Below are 19,344 nucleotides of genomic sequence, written 5' to 3' on the forward strand. Positions count from 1 at the left end.
GGTGCAAACTTTTCTTTCATAAGCAGCTGTTAATGTTGGGCTGGAATGCTGTTGCAGTGTTTTGCATTTCTGCTTAAGGAAAACCCATTTTTCACATTGCCAGCAATAAAATCACTTTAATTCAACACCTATTTTTATTTGCATACTGAAAGATACAGATACAAACTTAAATTATTCATATAAATTCCTCTCGCATACTGGAACAGCAAAACAAGAAGTATAACACAAAAACATTAATAGCCATATTTATTATTGTTTTTTCCATTTTATGTGTTTTACCTTCAGTAATGGGCATCTTAAAAGTCAACTTATGTTCAATGACATTTTTCCTTATCAATAATATAATGAGTCTACTGACTCTACAGTAATTATTTACAACACAACCAAGTCTTGCACAAAGACACAACCAGTATTATATCCTACCAGCTCTCTTTGATTCATTACCCTCCCCTCACTTCCCCCAGTTTTCTCTCCGCCCATCTAAAAAGGTCTGGAGAGAGCAATAAAGTGACAAAGGGAGGAAGGAGGGAAGGAAAGAGGTGGAGAAAGGAGATGTACAAGTGTTGAGGCTATAGAATCAAACTTAACGGGGGACAGAGAGGCATACAGGGTTGTCTAAAAACATACGGCTTATTACTGTTAAAAGAATATAAAGGTCCACGTTTTGTTTGTCTTCCTCTTTGAAATGAACAATAAAAATAACTGCACCGCAGCTCCTTGCTGAGGTGAGAGGCCAGTCGAGGGAAGACTACAATGGAGGAACTGTACAGGTGTGAAGCAGCATGTGTCACCTGCCTCCAAAATTATATATAAAAAAAAAACACGAGTAAAAGTCGGCAGAAATGAAGGAAACAACTGCCAGCAATGAGAACAGAACTGAGGACCAATCACTGCAATGATATGAGGAGTAATAATAGCCATAGGAATAGTACAACAACAAACTGAATATGACAATGTTAAATTCAAATCAAAATATTGTTTAAAAAAAGTTAATAAAACTGCTTGGCAATAGAGGATTTAAGGTCTTATCAGCCTGACCTCTACAACAAAGAGCCAGGATGTGCCCATTGACTCTGACCCACCTCCTTCCTTCATGGCTAGCGAATGAGAGGCACAGGAATGCTTGGTTCCCACCTACTGGCATGTGCTAGGGTCAGTCGCGAGAAGGGAGGACTTGGCCAGACAGGTAATTGCAGGAATGATGGCACTGCCAGAAGTCCACTTAAGTTTTAGTCAATTTTTCAGTCACTCCTAGTCGACCTCTCCTGAAGGTCTACATTTGAGTAATACAACTGAGCAAAAGAACCGGTGAAAAGATCTTTCCAGGTCCATAGCAATGGGTACTCTGTCAAATCAAATAGTTTCTGGCTGTTGAGGGCCCAGCCCCCTAATGTCAGCAGAAACAAGATACAAGCGTAAAACAGTTTAAAGTCTACAGGTTGTTCCTCGAGCAGCAATTTACTGCTTTCCCCTCCTCTAACCAGATTTAAAACAAAACAAATATCAAAACATAAACCGTAACGTCCTCTATTTTTAAACCCGCTGACTTTTCACCGTCTCAGAAGGGGGTTAAGCTGGTCTCCGCGTCCAAAACGAGAACCCTTTCTTCAAGGCGAAAGAGTGCAGCTGTACACAATGGTCCTTCGTTCACTGGCATCAATGGGAGCTTTTCTCCAAGGTGGTAAATACAGAGTGCTGATTCAAGTGCGGGAATTAAGAGTTTGCAGGGTGTGTGTATTTGTGTTGAGGTGGTGTTACGTGGTAGTTTTGTGCCACTGGTTTTTCACGTGTCCTTTTTTGGTACAAGGGAATCACATTACAAAATAAAAAGTCCCAGCATTGCATACAAATGTCTCTCACTCTCAAAGGTTGGCTGCTGAGGATGGAAAGAAACCAGTAACTGACCAGTGGAGAGTATGGCCAAAAAAAAAAGAAAAGTAAAAAGCGTGAAAGCGTGTTGGGGTTGGAAAGACGTGACTTCAGCAGTCACTGACTGGTCAATTGAACTTGTCAGTATTCCTCATCTAGAAGAGTCCTGCGAATCACGCGGGTCCTCTGGACTCGCTTCTGTCCCGTGCTCCACTTCTTCATCCTGCAGGTCCCCACCTCCTCTCCCAGATCCCTCTCCTGACTGGGAACCAGAGGGTCCAGGCAGGGAGCAGATTGAGTCAGGCATGCCTAAACCAGAGGAATCAGAGGGGGCAGCCGTCTGCATGATCTTCTGCCGGACCTCTCTGATCTTCAGCTGCAGACACACCTTTGTGGGAAATATATCGGAGTATCTCGTCTGGAAGGCTGCAGTGGCCTGAGCTGGAAGCAGGATAACAAAAAAACCCATTAATATATGTCGTCAAATGGAAACTCATTCTGAAAATGCTTGTATATAAAAGGTGTGTGTATGTGTGTATAGATGTATCATTTGTGTCTAACCTGATGGAAAGAAGCCCTGCTCCTGGAACAGCTGCATGACCAGGGCTCTCCTCTGGTCCAGTGTGCGTCGCAGGGAGGAGTACGGCACTTTTTCAAACTCCAGTTCTGCCAGGATGTCTTCTCCGTCTGTGCCTGAGAAAGGGACATACAGGTGGAGGAGCTGAGTCTTCAGGAAAACTAGTTACAATAATGATAAACATCTTTGTTCATGATATTTCAGGTCTCATCATCTTTGGTACACTCCATGTGGTGGGATCAAGCAGGAAAAATACAGTTGGATAAAACATTTCTGATTCGTCAGTGATTCCTATCTGACCCATATATTTTCAGATTCCTAGTCAAACTAATCCTAACGTCTCTTTTGGGGTTTTTTTTTGGCCTGTAAATTTCTCCATTCCTTATTTAAATAATTACACATTTTTGCTGTTGCATACTGTGAAACAATATTAACTAAAAGCTTTTTAATACAAGCATGCCACCTTTGCCCTGCAAGTAATTGGATGTCTACGAGTGTTAACTGTGTCTTTTCTATTTCCTCATTAAAACGATCAATTTTAAAACCAAGCCAACCACAGAGGAGAAATTTATTTCAAAATTCAAGGATTACAGGATTACAAACAAGCAAAGTGCAAAAACTGCGTATACAAACCTTAATCCCCTCATACTACAACTCTACCCTCTACAACCTGCATCATCTGCCCAAAATAAACATTTAATTAAGGAATCATTTTGTCAATAGTAAATTAATGTATGAAGTGCATTTGTCTGTGCATGTAGCATCAACTCCATTTACTCCAATCTTGCCCTTAGCTGTGTGTTACCTGGTCTGTCAAAGGTGAAGATGTCTCCCTCACACTTGGCGGCACTTTTAGGCGTGTTGGGCTCAGAGCTGCAGCTTGAGCGCCGCCGACTCTTTCTCTTAGGAGAGACTTGATCATCAGTGGCTGAGTCCAGATCTGGGCAACACAGAGGAATCATTAAAACCCAGCACACAAAGTGACATTTATATCAAATTACATATTTATTTTAAGGAGTAAAAGGAGTATTGTAAAACTTAAGTCAATTAACGATGTGAATATCTGCTGTTCGCCAGATGCTTGCACATTCATGAACTACCCTACATCTAACATTATTTATTCAGAGTATGATTAAATGCTTTTGTGAGTGAGACCTGTTGAGTTCTTTCTCTTGCGGCGATAGCTGCCCAGAATGGCGCGGGGTGAAGTGGCCAGACTCTGCAGGGTGGGTGAAGGAAGGACCTCCTCAGGCCGAAACTCTGGCAGCTCGGCAAAGCGCTCCTCGAAATACACCTCTGACAGCACCCTGCCGGACCAGCACACACACAAACACACAATACACAGTATATATACACTGTCTTTCATTCATTTCTGACTTAGACAAAAGATTCACAAACGTTTTAACTCACTTGTCCACAGAGTCAAAAGTCTTCTTCAGTGGTGGTGGACGGGCTTTGACCTTTTTGGGTGTAGGACCATCTTTATCAGTCTGTGGGGGTGGCAGGGTGGGTTCTGTGGCTGATGGAGGGGGGAGAGGAGAGGAGGGGAGGGATTCCTTCCATCCAGCCTGCACAAAAAGTTAAATACAGCTATATTATACAAGATCACAGAGATACTGTGTGTGGATCACTACAGGGTAGTTTCTTGTTGTTTGTGTTACAGTGAAAGCCGGTGTGTGATGTTCCTCTCACCTCTTTGGTGCTTGTGCTTTCCCTGTTCCGTGTGTCAGAGGAGTCTGCTGCGCTGGAGCCCTCTGGGGGTCTGTCAGAGGATGGCGGCTCCTCAGCAGGATGCATTGATGGAGACCCCATCTGCCCCGGCGGTTCAGGATCAAAGGAGAAATGACTGTTGGCTGCAGCTTCTCTCTCTCTCTCCTTTTCCCGCTCTCGTTCCCTCTCCCTCTCCCTCTCCCTCTCCCTCTCCCTATCCTTCTCCCTCTCTCTCTCCTTTCCACGACCTCCTCCTTCATAGCTGCCCACAGGGATGTTCGCCACTGTTGCCTTCACTTTCTGAGGGGTTCTGACTGGAAGCTGGGTTAGTTTGGGTGTACCTGGTGTACTGGCTGTAAAACAGAAGGATGAAGAAAAGTTAAAAAAACATAATATCAACAAAATAATTTGCTACAAATTACAGCTTTTAGCACATTTAATCTTGGATAAAAACAATGTGCAGTCGTACCAGGTGTTTGGATCTGGAGTGGAGGGCTGCAAGGCCGTATGGAAACAGTTGAGCCACTGGGAGGTGCCACTGAGGTGCTACTGCTGGAGGTCTGCATCTGCCTCTCCAGCTGTCTGTCCGAATGCGTCAGCAGTTCTGTCTGCCTCTCAGCCTGCCTGTCAGTTTGTCGATCTGTGGGTCTGTCCGGAGGCAGGTGCCTGTCCGCCTGTCTGTCTGGATGTGGGTGCATGATTGTGGCAGGGGTGGCTGTGTGTTTGGGCAGGATGTGGGGAGAAACGCTGGAGGGACTAGAGACAGAGTAGACCACGCTGGGGGGTACTGCTGTCATGGAGACCACCCCTGTTGCCATGGTGACACTAGGTGAAGGAGGGTAGATTGCGGTCACTATCTGGCCCCCTGCGCCTGAGGCAGGGGCTGAGGTGGAGGGCTGTGGAGACTGAGCTGCGGCTAGCAGCGGTGGCTGACCTGGATGAAGGACACAAAGTGATAACCCACAACATTTTCACTTGAATAAATGTCCATATTACTTCTCTGTTGTTGATTAATATAACAAATTAGTGATTCAGTCTTTTTACAGCTGTCAGCATGACTGATTTTTCATAGTGGACGTGCTTTTGACATATTCAAGTCCAAATACAGTCACATTGTTTTCTAAATTCTCTGTTTACACAATTACACAAGATGATGTCAAAACAGACAGTGACATATCTTTTCAATCACAAACAAACATGTGAAAGTAAAACTGTGGAAACTGTAGCTCATATAAACCATTTTATACAACACGTTTTAAATCACAGAATGTGGAAAGAGCAGAAACTATGAATACATCTGTCAACGGCACCGACCTGCAATCAGCGGCTGAACCAGGGTCTGTCCAGGTGGTGCGATGGCTGTGAACCCAAGTGTTGCTAGGGGAGATGGAACATATGCAGATCCAGGCACTGGCAGCGCTTGCTGGGTGGGGGAAGAGCCTGTCGTCGTGGAGACCAGAGGCAGGGTGGATGGGACCCCTGGAGTGGACTGGACATAGGTGATCCTGGATGTACAGGAGATACAGAAACAGGAGAGGTGATTAGAAGAAAATATGAAGGAGAAATATGAAAATTAATGGGCAAAGAGAGACAGAGGAAGGGAAGATTAATGTTTTTGCGATGAAAAATGTTGATAAAGGTGTAGCGGTGGTTGACAGCAGGTGTTCAGGTATAATAACGAGACAGAATATAAGTAAAGAGAACAGAAGCATGATTAGAAGGAAAGAGGAAGACAAAAAGAGAACTGCTGCAGTGGAGGTCAGAGGGTGAGTGTACATCACAGCAAGCAGCACTGGATGACTAGTGCTATGTGTGTGTATGAGTGTGTGTGTGTGTGTGTGTGTGTGTGTGTGTGAGGAGCTGAGAGGTAGTGTGGGGGTGGCAGGCAGAGGCAGCTCGGGCCACCAGCAGCATGACTAACACATCCAGAATAGAGCCGCACTGCTACAGCTGCACCCCTGCTGGAGTTTTTGTTTCTCACATTGTCTACTCACTTTGCTTTAAGAAATGTGGACATCCCTGCCATAAGAAATAATACAGTTTCCTGATTTATAATTTATCCCAACTTAACTCAATCAAGTACAAAAACAAAGCTGGAGTTACCTCAATCCATAAACTACAAGAGAAAGCCAATATAATTATTTTGCTGGCAACACAACAGTTTAACAGTAATCAGCAAAAGCTTCATGAGTTGACATTATGTCCATTTTTAACCACTCAGAATTAAACTGCCTCGTTTAAAACCTTGACAGGCACAAACTGGCCCATTTTGACAGGTATTCATTCTGTTTGAAAAGGTTGAATAAACCTTTTATTGTCCTTTTATTGGGTGAAAACTCATGTTCCTTCTGATTGGTTTCTATTTTTGGAAAAAGTACACACTTTCTGTGCATGCTCACCCGAGTCCAAGACGGTTCCAGGGGAATTATTTTGGGTAAGTGATGTTTACTACTTTATTGTCAGGGAGATTGTGAATTACTGCTTGTCCTACCAGTGGCTTGCCTTCTCTTGTCTAATAACTGCAGGAGTAGTACATTTGGAAAGAAATGTTGCTTCAACAGAAAGCGCAAAAGTAAACCAATTATGGTGTTCAAAGCTTGTCCATCTTTTCCAAATGTTTGCCTATGTGTTGGAAGTTAAAATATTTATTCTTGAACACACATACAAACACCTTATCCATTTTCGTTCAGGAGCATTATATAAATACGTTCATAGCAACCATCAGTTGGATTTATTTCATACAGAAAAAAAATTTGGCTGATGTAACCTCAGCTATTGAGTAGAAAGAAACTGAAGAAGACGGTACCACTACTGAGATCAACAGCAGTCCAGCTGGCGTATGTTCATAAATGGGTGCCTGTTTGTCAGAGCTGAGTCAGGCTTAACTAGCACATAATTTGTTTATAGCCCCTTTCAGGCATCTGATCTGTAACATTGTTGGGTTCATGTCTCTGTTAATTAATGGCTTTTGGGCTGTTACAGCAATGACCATGCATTAAGGGAACTTTAAATCCCTTTCTTCCCTCCGTGCCATGGTGGCAGCAGTGAGTTGGAAAATACTGTCATCAAGGGAGAGGAACCATCATACAGGCTGTCTCAGTGATGAAAAATAAAACTTTTTGTCACTGACTGACCATTTATCCTCACTGCTTGATTACTGACCATCTACAGCGCTGGGGGGAGGCTTGCCCGCACTTCAGTAACCCCACTAGTGGCGGTAATAAATTTCATTCATTAGTTTGAATTACAAACCTTTTTAACACAAGCCGACAGCACCCAAGCTGTTCCTGTTAGATTTGAAAAATGGAAAATGAGTAAGTCACATTTTGGCTCCCAGTTAATTCCTAATTTTTCTCACACGCTGTTTATTTTGTAGGAAAAGCATTTTACTTGGTTTTCATCATTTCAAGTTGAAAACTTAGAACAAATTGTCTGGTAATCTGACCAATGGGGGTGAATGTTTTTTTTCCTCTTATTCATTCACATCATTTTGTTTATAAAAGGGTTTATAACATTTTTAATTTTAATTTCCTTGCACGCAGCATTTAAATTTTATTGCACAGCTATTTTAAGAAGGCAAAGTCACACATTTATATCATAACATTTTGTGTTTTTATCACGCAGTACGGTATTCCAACTCCCACCACAATTTTGAAATATTACAACTTAAGATACTACCTTATTAGGCAGAATACTAGAGCGACTTTTGTGTTTGCAAAAATGCTACCGAAGTGTTAAATTGAGATTTATAATCATAGGGTGAAGTAAACATCTGAAAGAGCCTTCTTTCAGTCACAGGTAGGTGGGTTTAGTCTCATGAAAATAAAAGAGTTTACAGTCAATTAAGTGTGTAAAAACTCATCTGTGCTCTTATTTTTGTTCGTTCTAGTGTGCCAAAGTGGTGACATTCACCACATAAGCACAAACTATAAGCCCACAGTTACTTGAAACTGCTATTTGACATAGTACTCTTGTTGTGGTGTGTGTTTTTCGTTTGCCAGAGTTTATTAAGTCAGGAGTGGATGAACCAGTGAAAACTGAAAAGCCCCAAAGGGTTGCGGTGTAGGTTCAAGAACTATAGGATCCATATGCATTCTCTCATGGCAGTTTGTGTGTTGTTTCGTACCTGGTAGGCGCTGGCGGCAGTAGTACAGCCTGGGAGGGAGCTGACACTGGAGCCACCACTGCAGCTGTGCCCACTGTTACAGGGTAGGGGCTGGCAGGGTGGACAGCTCCGCCCTGAGGGAGCTGCGACTGAACCATAGGCATCGGAGCTATCTGGATAATCTGGAGATACATGGAAGGAGAGAACCATAAAGAAAGATGTAGGACAAACACAGTTTTATGAATGAACACTGGCAGTTGCGTGCTAACGATCTGTCTTTACTTAACGACAGTTAAGTTCTCATTTCAGTGTCTCCAGCTCACTGACCTTGCTTCCTGTCTGAGCACCATTCTGGACAGGAAGAGGTGGAGCCACAATGGGAAACTGCTGGGCAGGGGCTGGCGCAGTCCGTACTGTTGCCATGGGAACAATCATTTTACCCTGGAGCACTGGAGACTGTGTTTGCACTGAGGCAAAAGCAGAGAAAGGGGAAGAATAAGCTTTAAATTAGGAGTCACCACAGATTATTATGTGCATGTGCCTTACTGTCCGTCAGGGTGACTTATATAAGCTCTCACCTCTAGTTCCTGGGCTGACCACTCCGACAGCTGGGCTGGACGTATATCCTGTCAGTGAACTTGAACCTTGCTGCTTTCCATTGGCCAAGGACATGTGTGCAGGTGGAGCTGTGGGCAGGTTGAAGATACTGGTTGGCTGGCTGAGGTGCTGAGGGGGACTCTTGGGGTTGGTGTTGGCAGGTAGGGTGGGCAGGATGTATTGAACTTGCGTGATCCCCTTACCCCCGGGGGGTGCTAGGGAAGAGGCGGGAAGGAACTGGGGCTGAAGCAGGGGCAAAGGCAGGGGCCCGTTGGTTTGGCTATGCGGTGCTGAAACAGCGGTGGAGGAAAAGGCCTGCTGCTGGGAGGGCTGAGGGGATGGGGTGATGAGCTGTACAGCAGGCTGGGCAGAGAGAGCCCCTCCTAACACCAAATTAGTCACTACTCCACCTGAGCCAACACCTGCACCTATGGGATTAGGCGATGATGAAGAGTAGTACCCACCCCCTGTGGCTGCGGCCCCACCTCCTGATCCTGAACCAATCAGAAGTTGTGGCTGGTGCTGGGGCGTCAGGGACTTCCTCTCTGGTGGGTGCGGGCTGGATGACGTACCTCCGTCTCTGGGTTTGCTGGCGATGGGGAGAGGTGTGCTGATAACAGGACGCATTACATTGGTCACCACCGTGGAGGCCACCCTCACAGCGCCAATGCCCAGGAGTGGGTTCGCACCCAGTGAACCCACTGATGAGGGAGGGGGCCCTCCAGCTGGAGAAGTGGAGATAACTGACTGGCCAGAAGAGAGGGAGAGAGAGGGGGCTTGCAGGCCTCCTCCTCCACCCTCACCCCCAAATGTGTCCTTACCCTCTACCTCTCCTCCTCCCTTCCTCCTGTGGTCTGAAAACCCTCCTCCTCCTCCTCCTCCTCCTCCTGATCTCCCCTCATCATAACGCTTGCTGGTGGGATAAGAGGACAGTGAGACACTCCTGCCATGATGTGCAGGATGTGAGGAAGATGACGATGCAGAGGAGCAGATGACTGGAGCAAAAACTCTCTGAAAAAGGTAGACAGACAGAAAAAATATAAAAAAAATATTTTGAGAAAACACAGATATAACTGAGGGAAAATACTTTACAATCTTTCCAGTCTGTAGTCATTTTAAAGTCAGTCTGTACAGGACAAGTTAATCAGATCAACAACAGGAGACAAATCATTGTTGAAGCTGGTTACCTTCCGATCATGTTCGTCTCCAGAACCGTTCTCACTATCGCTGTCAGTCACCCGCTCCTTACATTTGAGGTCTATGGAACTGCTTGGATAAGGGTCCTCTGTGGAAAAGAGATACATACACTACAGCTACACTTGACATTCAATGCAACTAATACACTATAATATTACTACTTACTAATATTACTTCTTTTGTAGCAATTAACTAAAATTCCACATACAGCTGCTGGATATTTACACAGTGGATCGGTGTCAATGGAAGCAATGAAGGGAATTCAGCATCTCTAATCTAACATTTGGCTTCATGAACGGAGTAGTTCTGATTTCTCACCAATGACATCATCATCTCCCTCCTCCTCACAGATGACCATACGCTCCTCATCACTGGTCATGTCCTCGCTGACTCCCCGCTGAGACTGCGATAAGGGTGGGGCATGACTCGAAAACTGACTGCCTCCATCCCCACACATCTGAAATCATGAGGTAAGAGACCTTATTGCAGAAACGTTTTTGAAACAAGTTGCAATCCGATTGGTGTGTTATATTATGTGTATATGCTCGGTGTGTCAACTGCCACACTGTTAAAAAATACAGTCTGTTCCATGTTTGTGAAAGACAAATCTGCCAAACAAATCTTTTTTTCTTTTTAAATCAAGTCATGTTTACAAAAACAGCAGCAGAGCACCGTTTATGTCTCCAGCAGTGATGATTGTCTCCAATTGATGTTTAAAGTTGCATAATGTGCTCATGTTCTGCTCTCTTACCTGTGCCAGTTCTGCCAGGGCCTGTGTATTACCCCTATCACTCCGCTCCAGGCTGTGCATGGCACTTTGAGAGAAAGCTCGGGGACGGGTAAGCTGGCCCACATGACCTTCTCCTGTACTCGCCTCGGACACACCCACCAGACCTGGACCAACCCCTTTCAGCTCCACAGAATGGGGCTCTATTAAAGGGGAGAAAAAAACAGGACTGTTAAAAGGACTGGCGAGGATAAGAAAACTGTAAGAGACAGATGTTACTAAAAATAGATTTATGTGTATTTTGTGCATTTTGAGAGCTGAGTGAGACCAACCTGTGGACTCAGACATGCTCCTCTCTCTGATATCTTTACCCCCTGGTACCCCTCGCCCTTCGGAGCTGGACTTCTTCCTGTCTTTGTTGCACCACTTCCAGTCTGGGTGAGCCTTAAAGTGGGCCTCTTTAACCTGGCACAGGGAGAAGGAGGGAGTTTGAGCAAAAAAAAAAAAAAAAAAAATCAAAAGTAATGCCTCATCATTAGACTAAAGCATGTTATTAACTCTTGTATTTGGCTTGAAAATGCATCTGTGTACCTGAAAGGCCAAATCATGATACTTTTGTTTCTCCTTGGGTCCCAGAGCGTACCACCACTCCCCAAGAATCTTGCTAACTGTCCTGTTGTCCTGGTTTGGGTGCCGCTGGTGCACCAATGCTCGATGGCGCTTACTGAAAATCATAAATGCATTCATTGGTCGCCGGATGTGGTCCTTCTCTCTCTGTATAAGTGAGCAAGAAAGACAAAGAGATATTACGTTACATATTTTAGTGAATGGAGCATGGAGAATTTTAATGTTCTGGTGGGAGCAGCAGAAAGACTACCTTTCCAGGGCTGCTCTTGTCTCCATCTTTGGGCAACGCACTGAGGGACTGAGTCCGTCGCTTTACCGGTGATGTAGAGAGAGGCGGCTCTGGTACGACTCCTGGGAGAAAGCTAAAGGAGACAAAAAGCAGCCCTCTGTTTATCATCTTTATTAGATACAGTATTTTGCTAGAGGACGACACACACATGCAGCACTCATTTCTCTATTTGTCTTTGATGTTTCAAAAACTAAATAATGTCTCGTTCATATTGAGTATTATTTACCTAAGAGCTGCAAATCTATCAGATGTAGGCACAGAGTACAAGTGATCATCTCCCATGAGATACATCAGCAGATTTAGCAGATAGCTCATTCATTTCAATAGCTGTCAGCCTGGCCAGTGCCTTTTATATAGTGATAGAGCCCAGAGATGGAATGTTTTTGTTCCCATCTGCTTTGTTCTGGCATTGAGCTCTTCTGCCCAAATTAGCGCAAGGATACAGAAAATATCACACTCACTTACTGTATGTGTGGGTACACAGCACCACCACACAGAAAATTACTGCGAAGGCTGGCTCGGACAACTACATTATAAACGGACACTGATACTAGAAAAGAGTATATGTGCAGTGTGCATCTTTGCATGTCTATACAACCTCACAACTTTAACACAAAATCACTATAAAATCTACACTCACGGGTCATCTACATCACTCTCCGTCTCACTATCAGGCCTCTCCCTCTCTGCATCTCCTTTCTCCTTCTCTGGCTCATCAGAAGAGGGGGGAGGCCGGGATGGGGGACCTCTCTCTACAATGGGAGGTGCCTCTGCAGGTTCATGTGGCAGCGCTGCCACCACCTGACACTCTGAGGAAAAACAACAAAGAGATGCATACTTGTTCAGGGCAAAGTAAACAATACGCGGTATTCAAAACAGTATTAAAATCTAAAGAATACTACATGAGCAAAGAAAGGGATGACTGTTGATATTACATTTTCTACAGCCATAAATGTATTCAGTACCTGTCTTCAGACTGGCTGCTTGTGGGTGGTTGACTGGGTGCTGGCCCTCTCCTGGCTGAGAAGAAGCATCTGATTGGGTGGGTGCCAGGAAAGGGACCAATGAATGCCATGGGAAGACTGGAACAGACCGGGGCTCTACATTGGTCCACACTGCAGAGGAAAACAGTACCACTTAGTATTTACAGCCAGCATCGGATGTCCGTAACTTCATAACACGCTGTCCTACTCAGAAATCACATTCAAAAGAAGCAGGCCTTCTTACATCCAGATTACCAAGATGCTATTTCCTTATTTGGGTAATCAAGGCCCTCAGTGCAATGCTCCCACGAGCATTCCTACTCAAATCACCAACTCTAATCATTTCTTAATATTTGTTTGCAATGTGACCATACATCTTTTTTATTATTTTGGAGCCACAGACATATAAAATCAGGCATAGACTGGAGTAAACTGTTTAGGTTATGGCAGTAATTCCTCTGGATACAGAGCCCTACTGGCTTTCATTTTCATCATCTAATCAGAGACTTGTTTACATTTGTTTGATACTAAGTGAATGCAATGAAACATCTGGAAGAAAAGGGAAATAACACCTAAGACCCACAGGTCCAAGACTGAAAACTACCAAGAGCATCAGTACTGCCAGAACACCACACCTCCAGCCACTTAACTGGTTAAATCAGTCCAACAACAGCAGATGTACAAAAGGACTCTCTGTTCTCAATAACAGGCCTGATGAAGAACAGGAGCTGGTACACTCTGAGTCTGAACCTTCATAAATAAATAAGGGTCTGTCATATTTTTATTTCCTTTATTTAAAAATCTCACACTAAAGATATTTCTCATAAAAACTTTAAAGTCACAAATGATGTCCTCTTTAAGCCATCAAAATGTGTTCTGTCAGCATGTAAGTTTAATACTGAAGGATTATATGATGCTACAGCTAAACCACACAATAATTAAATATGTCTGTATGTTTACAGATTTGGTATAAAAGGATATCTCATTAAAAAGAGTATAATGTAGCTGACATGGACTAACCAAACATGCTTAATCCTTGGCGGAGATACTGAGGATTCTCTGAAGAGAACATGGTTGAATGAAATCCTTGATGTTTCTCCCAAAAAGAATAAAGATATGTCCTTTTAAAAAGTCTCTCCTCTACAACAAACAGAAATCCGGGTAAGGAAACATCTTTAGTCCAAAATCTCGAGCTGATATTGCTGGGAAGCTCACAGATGACGACAAGTGCTTAATGATGTCTGTATCCGTTTCATCCCTACAGGTTGCAGTCATCATTCACAATAATCACTGCATCGCTCCCCTCTGCATCATGAGGACTTTAAGATGTGGCATATAGAGGTATTCTTTTTTTTAATTCCAATGCGAGTATAAATAAAATATGTCTGTCAAGTAGAGTCCATCTCTCCGTATCGCAGAATGCCGCAACCTAATAACGCATACCGAGCAATCAAACATCAGTGGACAAAATGTACTATAAACGATTTCAATAAAATACAAAACTTAAGTTAAATCTGTGAGAATGCAACAGTGTACAGACGACCCACTGAAAAGATGATAATGGTCGAAGGAAAGGTTCCTCCTCCCTTTGGTCTAATTACCCCCGATGCCCTCTCTCCCAGTTTGTTTACATTACTACAGCAGCTAGGCCATGAAGGGGTTAACAAGGCCTCGAGCCCATCCACGGCCTGGATTAAAACATCAGCCCAGAAACTACGCAGTCTTTCTGGGCCATGTCAAACCTTGCTCTGCGCTACAATAAGGCTGCAGACAGGTGTGCTCGGCAGCTATTAAGAAGCACATAAAGCAACCCGGGTCAAACAGCAAAGGGGCTGCTGTAGGAGGGCACTGTATTGATCAGGTTTGACAGCACTGCAACAAGCAAATTGGGGGCGATCAAAGCTAAGGTGATCCGTCTAACTTGGAAGAGCAGCGTGAGGATCCGCTATACTGTCAGAGTGTGCACTGTTTATACTTTCAACGCCGACTTTTGTACTTGCTGATTCATATAATAAACCGCAGAGTGGCTAATTTAGCTGCCTCTTGCAACAACCGGAGCCTCAAGTGCACCGCTCCAAATTGGACCAACCTCTCGGGAACGCCCCTGGTCGTGCACCCGCCGCACAGACAGAGGCAAAAGAAACGCAATTGTTCTCATGTCTCAACTACAAAGGCGTATTCACACGCACTGGCTGCCAAAATAATCCAGTGAAGACAGTTTGACAAGTGCATTACACCAAATACTAACTTGTTTTTCCCATCTCTTACCCCCATCCACCCCCAAAACCGTACTATGCACCTGTCTTAACCGTGGCAATATAATTAACACCTGCCAAGATCTAGAATCACCTATAAAAAACGAGAAACAGCTTGAGTTTATTCCTGTTTACTACGCAAAAGCAGATGTTGACTGTAAATCTGGTGCATTCATCCATCACCCACTGCTTAAAAGCCCGCTATCCATCAGTTTGATTATCAAGAGAGCCACCAAACACTGTCGTCTCCACTACCAAGGCTACTGTTTAGTTAATCTCTGCACAGTCTCTTAATTTACCAGCTCCTATCCTACCTGCCCAATCTGGCCACAAACCTGACGTTAGTTAGCAACTGATGAGACTACAACACAGCAATAAAGCGACCACGGTGAGGACTCCTGGCTCCAGTCAGCAGAGAGAAAAAAGGGGGATGAATCGCTGTTGTATTTTTCTCTTCTCCTCCTCCTCCTCCTCCTTGGTCAAGCTCTTAAAAAGCGGCTGGTTGAAAGATGAATACAGGAGCCGAGCCCGATGGGGGGGCTTTACAAGAAGCGGTACAGTTACGTTACGTTGAAGCCGTTAGTGAAGTCCGTCCGTCTGCAGCAGGTTAGCTAGCCACTTCGTGCGGACGACATCGGCGCGCACATCGTCCACTTCGGTAAATACTTGGTGTTACGAGTGTTGTTTTGGTCCAGAAAAGTCCTCCTATCGCATCTCTACAGCTCCGCGCCCGAGTTTACTCCCTTATTTTAGTCTCGTTGTCTCTCTCGTGAGCCTCGGCCCTTTCTTTTTCTTTCCCTTCCTCTTCCTCTTGTTGTAAACTAGGCTGCTTGCCCCCCCTGTATTCGCCCCCCTCCTCCCCTTCTCGTCCTGTCAACCTCGCCCAGCCTTGTCCCGCCTCCCTCAGCGAATTCCGCTCGGCTATTGGCCAAGTGAGCCACCTGTCATCTGCCCGCCGCGAATCCTGATTGGTCGGAGTGTGCACTGGAATGCCAGTCATATGCAAATTTTACCCGGCTTCACAGTCAGCGGTCGAGATCTCCCCATAAACTGAGTGTATCCTAAATTCTCAATACCAATAAATAAAAAGCGCCACCTCTCTTCATTGTCTACTTCTAGAAACACGGACTGGCGTTCAAATTAAACCCTCTAAAGTGTGTATTTTTATGTTTCTTTCAGTTAACCCACCCCTGGCTCATGTCATTGGTGCAGGATTCGTAGTAAACCTTGGCTGATGCGGGAAAGCACGAATCAAAGGCCAACACTCAGATGTAGGCCAACCAATGGCTTTATAGAAGTTGAACAAGATCCCGCCCCCTTACAAATGCTCTGCTCCAGCAAGTATCCATGAAGACCGTCAGATGCAGGGAGGCGCTAGTGAGCTTTCTACTGTATACTTGCCACGCTGCTTAAGGTCTTTCTATGTAATCTGCACAGGGGATGGATGTTGATGAGGGCTCTAAGGTCAAGATGACAATGCACATCCACAGTACACATGCCAGGTCATTCATCCTGCGGTTTCTGAATATTTTACAAAGTTGTTGACTGCAATTATAAATACTGATCATATCATAAATCAGCAACGTTCACTTGCAAGAGAGATTATAAACCCTTTCTCTGGCAATGCAGCACCTTTGCTTTTCTGGAACACAGCTAAGAGTAGGGAGGCAAGTGATGTAATTTTCCACCATGAAAAGCCTTTTTAAATCCCCAAACATTTTTCCATCTCTCCATCATGCAAATGTACCTCCTCAAGACCGAATTTTAAATGTTCTGATGCAACACTCACAGGGACAAGGAGAGAAAGAGAAGAAGAGAACTGAAAACAGGAGAGTAGGGGTGGTTTGAAAGAGAGGGAGAATGGGTGGAACGGGCTAAGAGTGGAGAGGACCAGAGGGTAAAAATAGACTGAGAGTCATTTTCAGCAGGAGAGGCAAAGGGAGGGAGGGATGGAGGAGGGTGGTGGGTGGGTGGAGAGAAAACAACTTGTGAAAACAGAACTTCTCTTAAAGGGAGGAAGGGTGTGTGGGGCCAGAGATGGGGGAGACAAAGGGAAAGTATTTAAAGATATCGAGATTGTTGAGGTGTAACACAGCTGAGACAGAGGGGAAGAGGATTTGCACGTATGTTATTGTCTCTCAGCATACTGTATGAGTCAAGAAGTCATGCTCAGCTGAGCTCATCTATCCATTAGACAAATACAATACTGGGAGGGATTTAATTACCACCAGCAGCCAGTCAGCTCATCAGGAGCTTGGGATCTAACCAATAAGGTTGTGAGAGCCACTGGCAGCAGCTGCCCTCAGTAGTAAAAAAAGTTAACCCTCTCACTCCTGGGTTACACTTTTATAATAAAAAACACTCAAAACTCTCAATTTGCATCTGTGCCACTATACAACAACATGACTGGAAAAGGAAAATAATCTAACACTCCAAATAAAACGCAGCATTTTTGGCAATGTGCCATTCAAATCTCATGTGCCTTTATCTTCTCAGGCCCCTGACATCAGTAAAGCATGTTGCGTCATGTAAAAATATGGGGTGACTGTCTGGTGTGTTACAGAAAGGGTTAAACCAATAGGAATTAGGAGAAGAGACAGAATGAGTAAGAGATTAAGGCTTATCAACAGCACTGAGCTCTCAACAAGTCAATCCAGCAAACACTGTGTGTTAAGGGGGAGGGAGTTGGACAGCTTGGCTGAGTGAGTGAAAGGAAAAAAGGGTGAAAGAGGGCAGGGGTGGAGATGAGGGATTACTGTGGCTGCTCAGTGGTTACAACCCTGGGTAAACATTACAAGCCCTTAGTAATGATGAACTACATCAGCACAATTATTCAGAGCGGAGTAATGAGTTTCTCCTTTAGCATGGTTTCAGTACCCCAAAATTCTGGATCAATCCACAACATAGTACGGAACATGTTTTTGTGTAAAAGTTTGTCACTTCAGAGACTATTTTGATCACACAATAGCCATTTAAGGACAAAAAAGATGTACAGTTAAGACTGCAGCCAAAACTTCAATATTTGACTGGATGCATAGAGGAGGGGTGAAGTAGACAGATGATGATGGTGGGAAACTACAGAATTTTAGCACTTAGTCATAAATAACAGAGAAGTGGTGAACACTGGCAAGAGTAAGAGAGAATGTGTGAAAAAAAAAACAACAGTTAAAGAGAAATTCCCCTTCAGCTAAGCTTAACTATCTCTCCCTGCTGCTGTGCTGGCAGTGCAGTATCTGTGTAGGTGTTCAGCGGCTTTCATTGGCTGTCTCCTCTTACAGACATCATGCTTTTAATATGCGTATGTATGCATGTCTCTACCCCCCAATTACATCTGTCAAACACCACGTGACCTCGCGCAAGAAACTTTTCCTCCTCCTCTTTACCTACGCTGGCACTATGCAGGCGGAGCGCCGCCTTCGCTCACTCTCCCATCCCATCTCTCTCATCCCTTAATTCATCTTCCACCCCTGTGCTCTGTGTCTCTCCCTCCCACAACCCACCATTTGCTCCGTCCAATTATAACTCGATCCACCAGTCCTTTGCAGTTACCATGGCAACAGCTATGTTGGGCACAGGTCCCTGTGTCGCCCGTGGTCACCAGTCTACCACTGACCATCACCACCTATTGCATCAAATTGAACTTCGGCAATGGACATCCAGAGGGACGGCTCTGTGGGAGCCAAAAAAAGAGATTTCTTTTGAGACGTTTTGTTTTAGTGTCCCTGAAAGTTAGAGGAGACTTCCTCCTAGTCCTTTCCTCCTTATTTCTTTCAATGTTGCAAAAGAAAGACCTTGAGAAACCTCCCATCATTCAGTATAGAGGCGAATTAAATTACAGTTATTGCAAGATGGATAGATCTAATCACCCACAAAACACACGTCACACTGACGTGGCTAAACATCAATTTTCTCTTCTTGACAGTGAACCACTGAGGAGAATATGTTAAACAAAAACTTCAAATCAGTGTTCGAAGACCCTAAAATCCCAATCCACTGTGTGAAGGAACTTGTAATGTTTGGGTTTGGCCATCTGGGGGCACTACTAGCCTGCAGATAAATGGCCAGCAGACGGGCAGCACCAGAAACCAAGTGCAAAGACTAGTATGGAGCAAGAGATGCAAGGAAAGGAGAGGAGGAGGAGGAGGAGGAGGAGGAGGAGAGTGGGATGAAGAAGAAAAAAGAGATTCCTAAGCAAAATATACACTCTTCTCTTTCCAAACTTTGGGATGTGAGGAAAATATGAAAACTGTGATCTCCTGAGAATAATGAACATGAGTTTGACAGAAACCCTGAAGAAGCAATAAAAAAAATCTGAATCCTGTTCTAACTTTACATTCACACTGTCAAAGTCTTGGAGGCATCTCAGACTAAGGAGTCCCACTGCACCTGTGCATTTTGAGAATCTCCC

General features: G+C 44.4%; 1 protein-coding gene across 2 annotated transcripts in view; it reads right to left on the reverse strand.

Annotated features, from left to right (window-relative positions):
- Positions 1 to 111: 111 nt before the first annotated feature.
- The window catches only part of cicb (capicua transcriptional repressor b), a 35,764-nt gene continuing 16,531 nt past the window's right edge, over positions 112 to 19,344 (reverse strand). The window contains exons 3-21 of one of the 2 annotated variants that reach the window (XM_042422863.1): positions 12,664 to 12,813; positions 12,339 to 12,507; positions 11,660 to 11,771; positions 11,374 to 11,556; positions 11,115 to 11,247; positions 10,807 to 10,985; positions 10,374 to 10,512; positions 10,046 to 10,143; positions 8,840 to 9,869; positions 8,589 to 8,728; positions 8,283 to 8,443; positions 5,471 to 5,661; positions 4,626 to 5,090; positions 4,139 to 4,509; positions 3,857 to 4,014; positions 3,602 to 3,753; positions 3,252 to 3,386; positions 2,431 to 2,562; positions 112 to 2,310 (exon numbers count right to left, since the gene is read on the reverse strand). In XM_042422863.1, coding sequence (XP_042278797.1) covers positions 2,021 to 2,310; positions 2,431 to 2,562; positions 3,252 to 3,386; positions 3,602 to 3,753; positions 3,857 to 4,014; positions 4,139 to 4,509; positions 4,626 to 5,090; positions 5,471 to 5,661; positions 8,283 to 8,443; positions 8,589 to 8,728; positions 8,840 to 9,869; positions 10,046 to 10,143; positions 10,374 to 10,512; positions 10,807 to 10,985; positions 11,115 to 11,247; positions 11,374 to 11,556; positions 11,660 to 11,771; positions 12,339 to 12,507; positions 12,664 to 12,813 — 4,388 coding nt within the window. In that variant the 3' untranslated portion in view covers positions 112 to 2,020. Of the gene's footprint in view, positions 2,311 to 2,430; positions 2,563 to 3,251; positions 3,387 to 3,601; positions 3,763 to 3,856; positions 4,015 to 4,138; positions 4,510 to 4,625; positions 5,091 to 5,470; positions 5,662 to 8,282; positions 8,444 to 8,588; positions 8,729 to 8,839; positions 9,870 to 10,045; positions 10,144 to 10,373; positions 10,513 to 10,806; positions 10,986 to 11,114; positions 11,248 to 11,373; positions 11,557 to 11,659; positions 11,772 to 12,338; positions 12,508 to 12,663; positions 12,814 to 19,344 lie in introns of both variants that reach the window. The other variant, XM_042422862.1, reaches the window with a different exon arrangement.

This window comes from Thunnus maccoyii, chromosome 10 (assembly GCF_910596095.1).
Source record: "Thunnus maccoyii chromosome 10, fThuMac1.1, whole genome shotgun sequence".
NCBI classification, from domain to species: Eukaryota; Metazoa; Chordata; class Actinopteri; order Scombriformes; family Scombridae; genus Thunnus; species Thunnus maccoyii.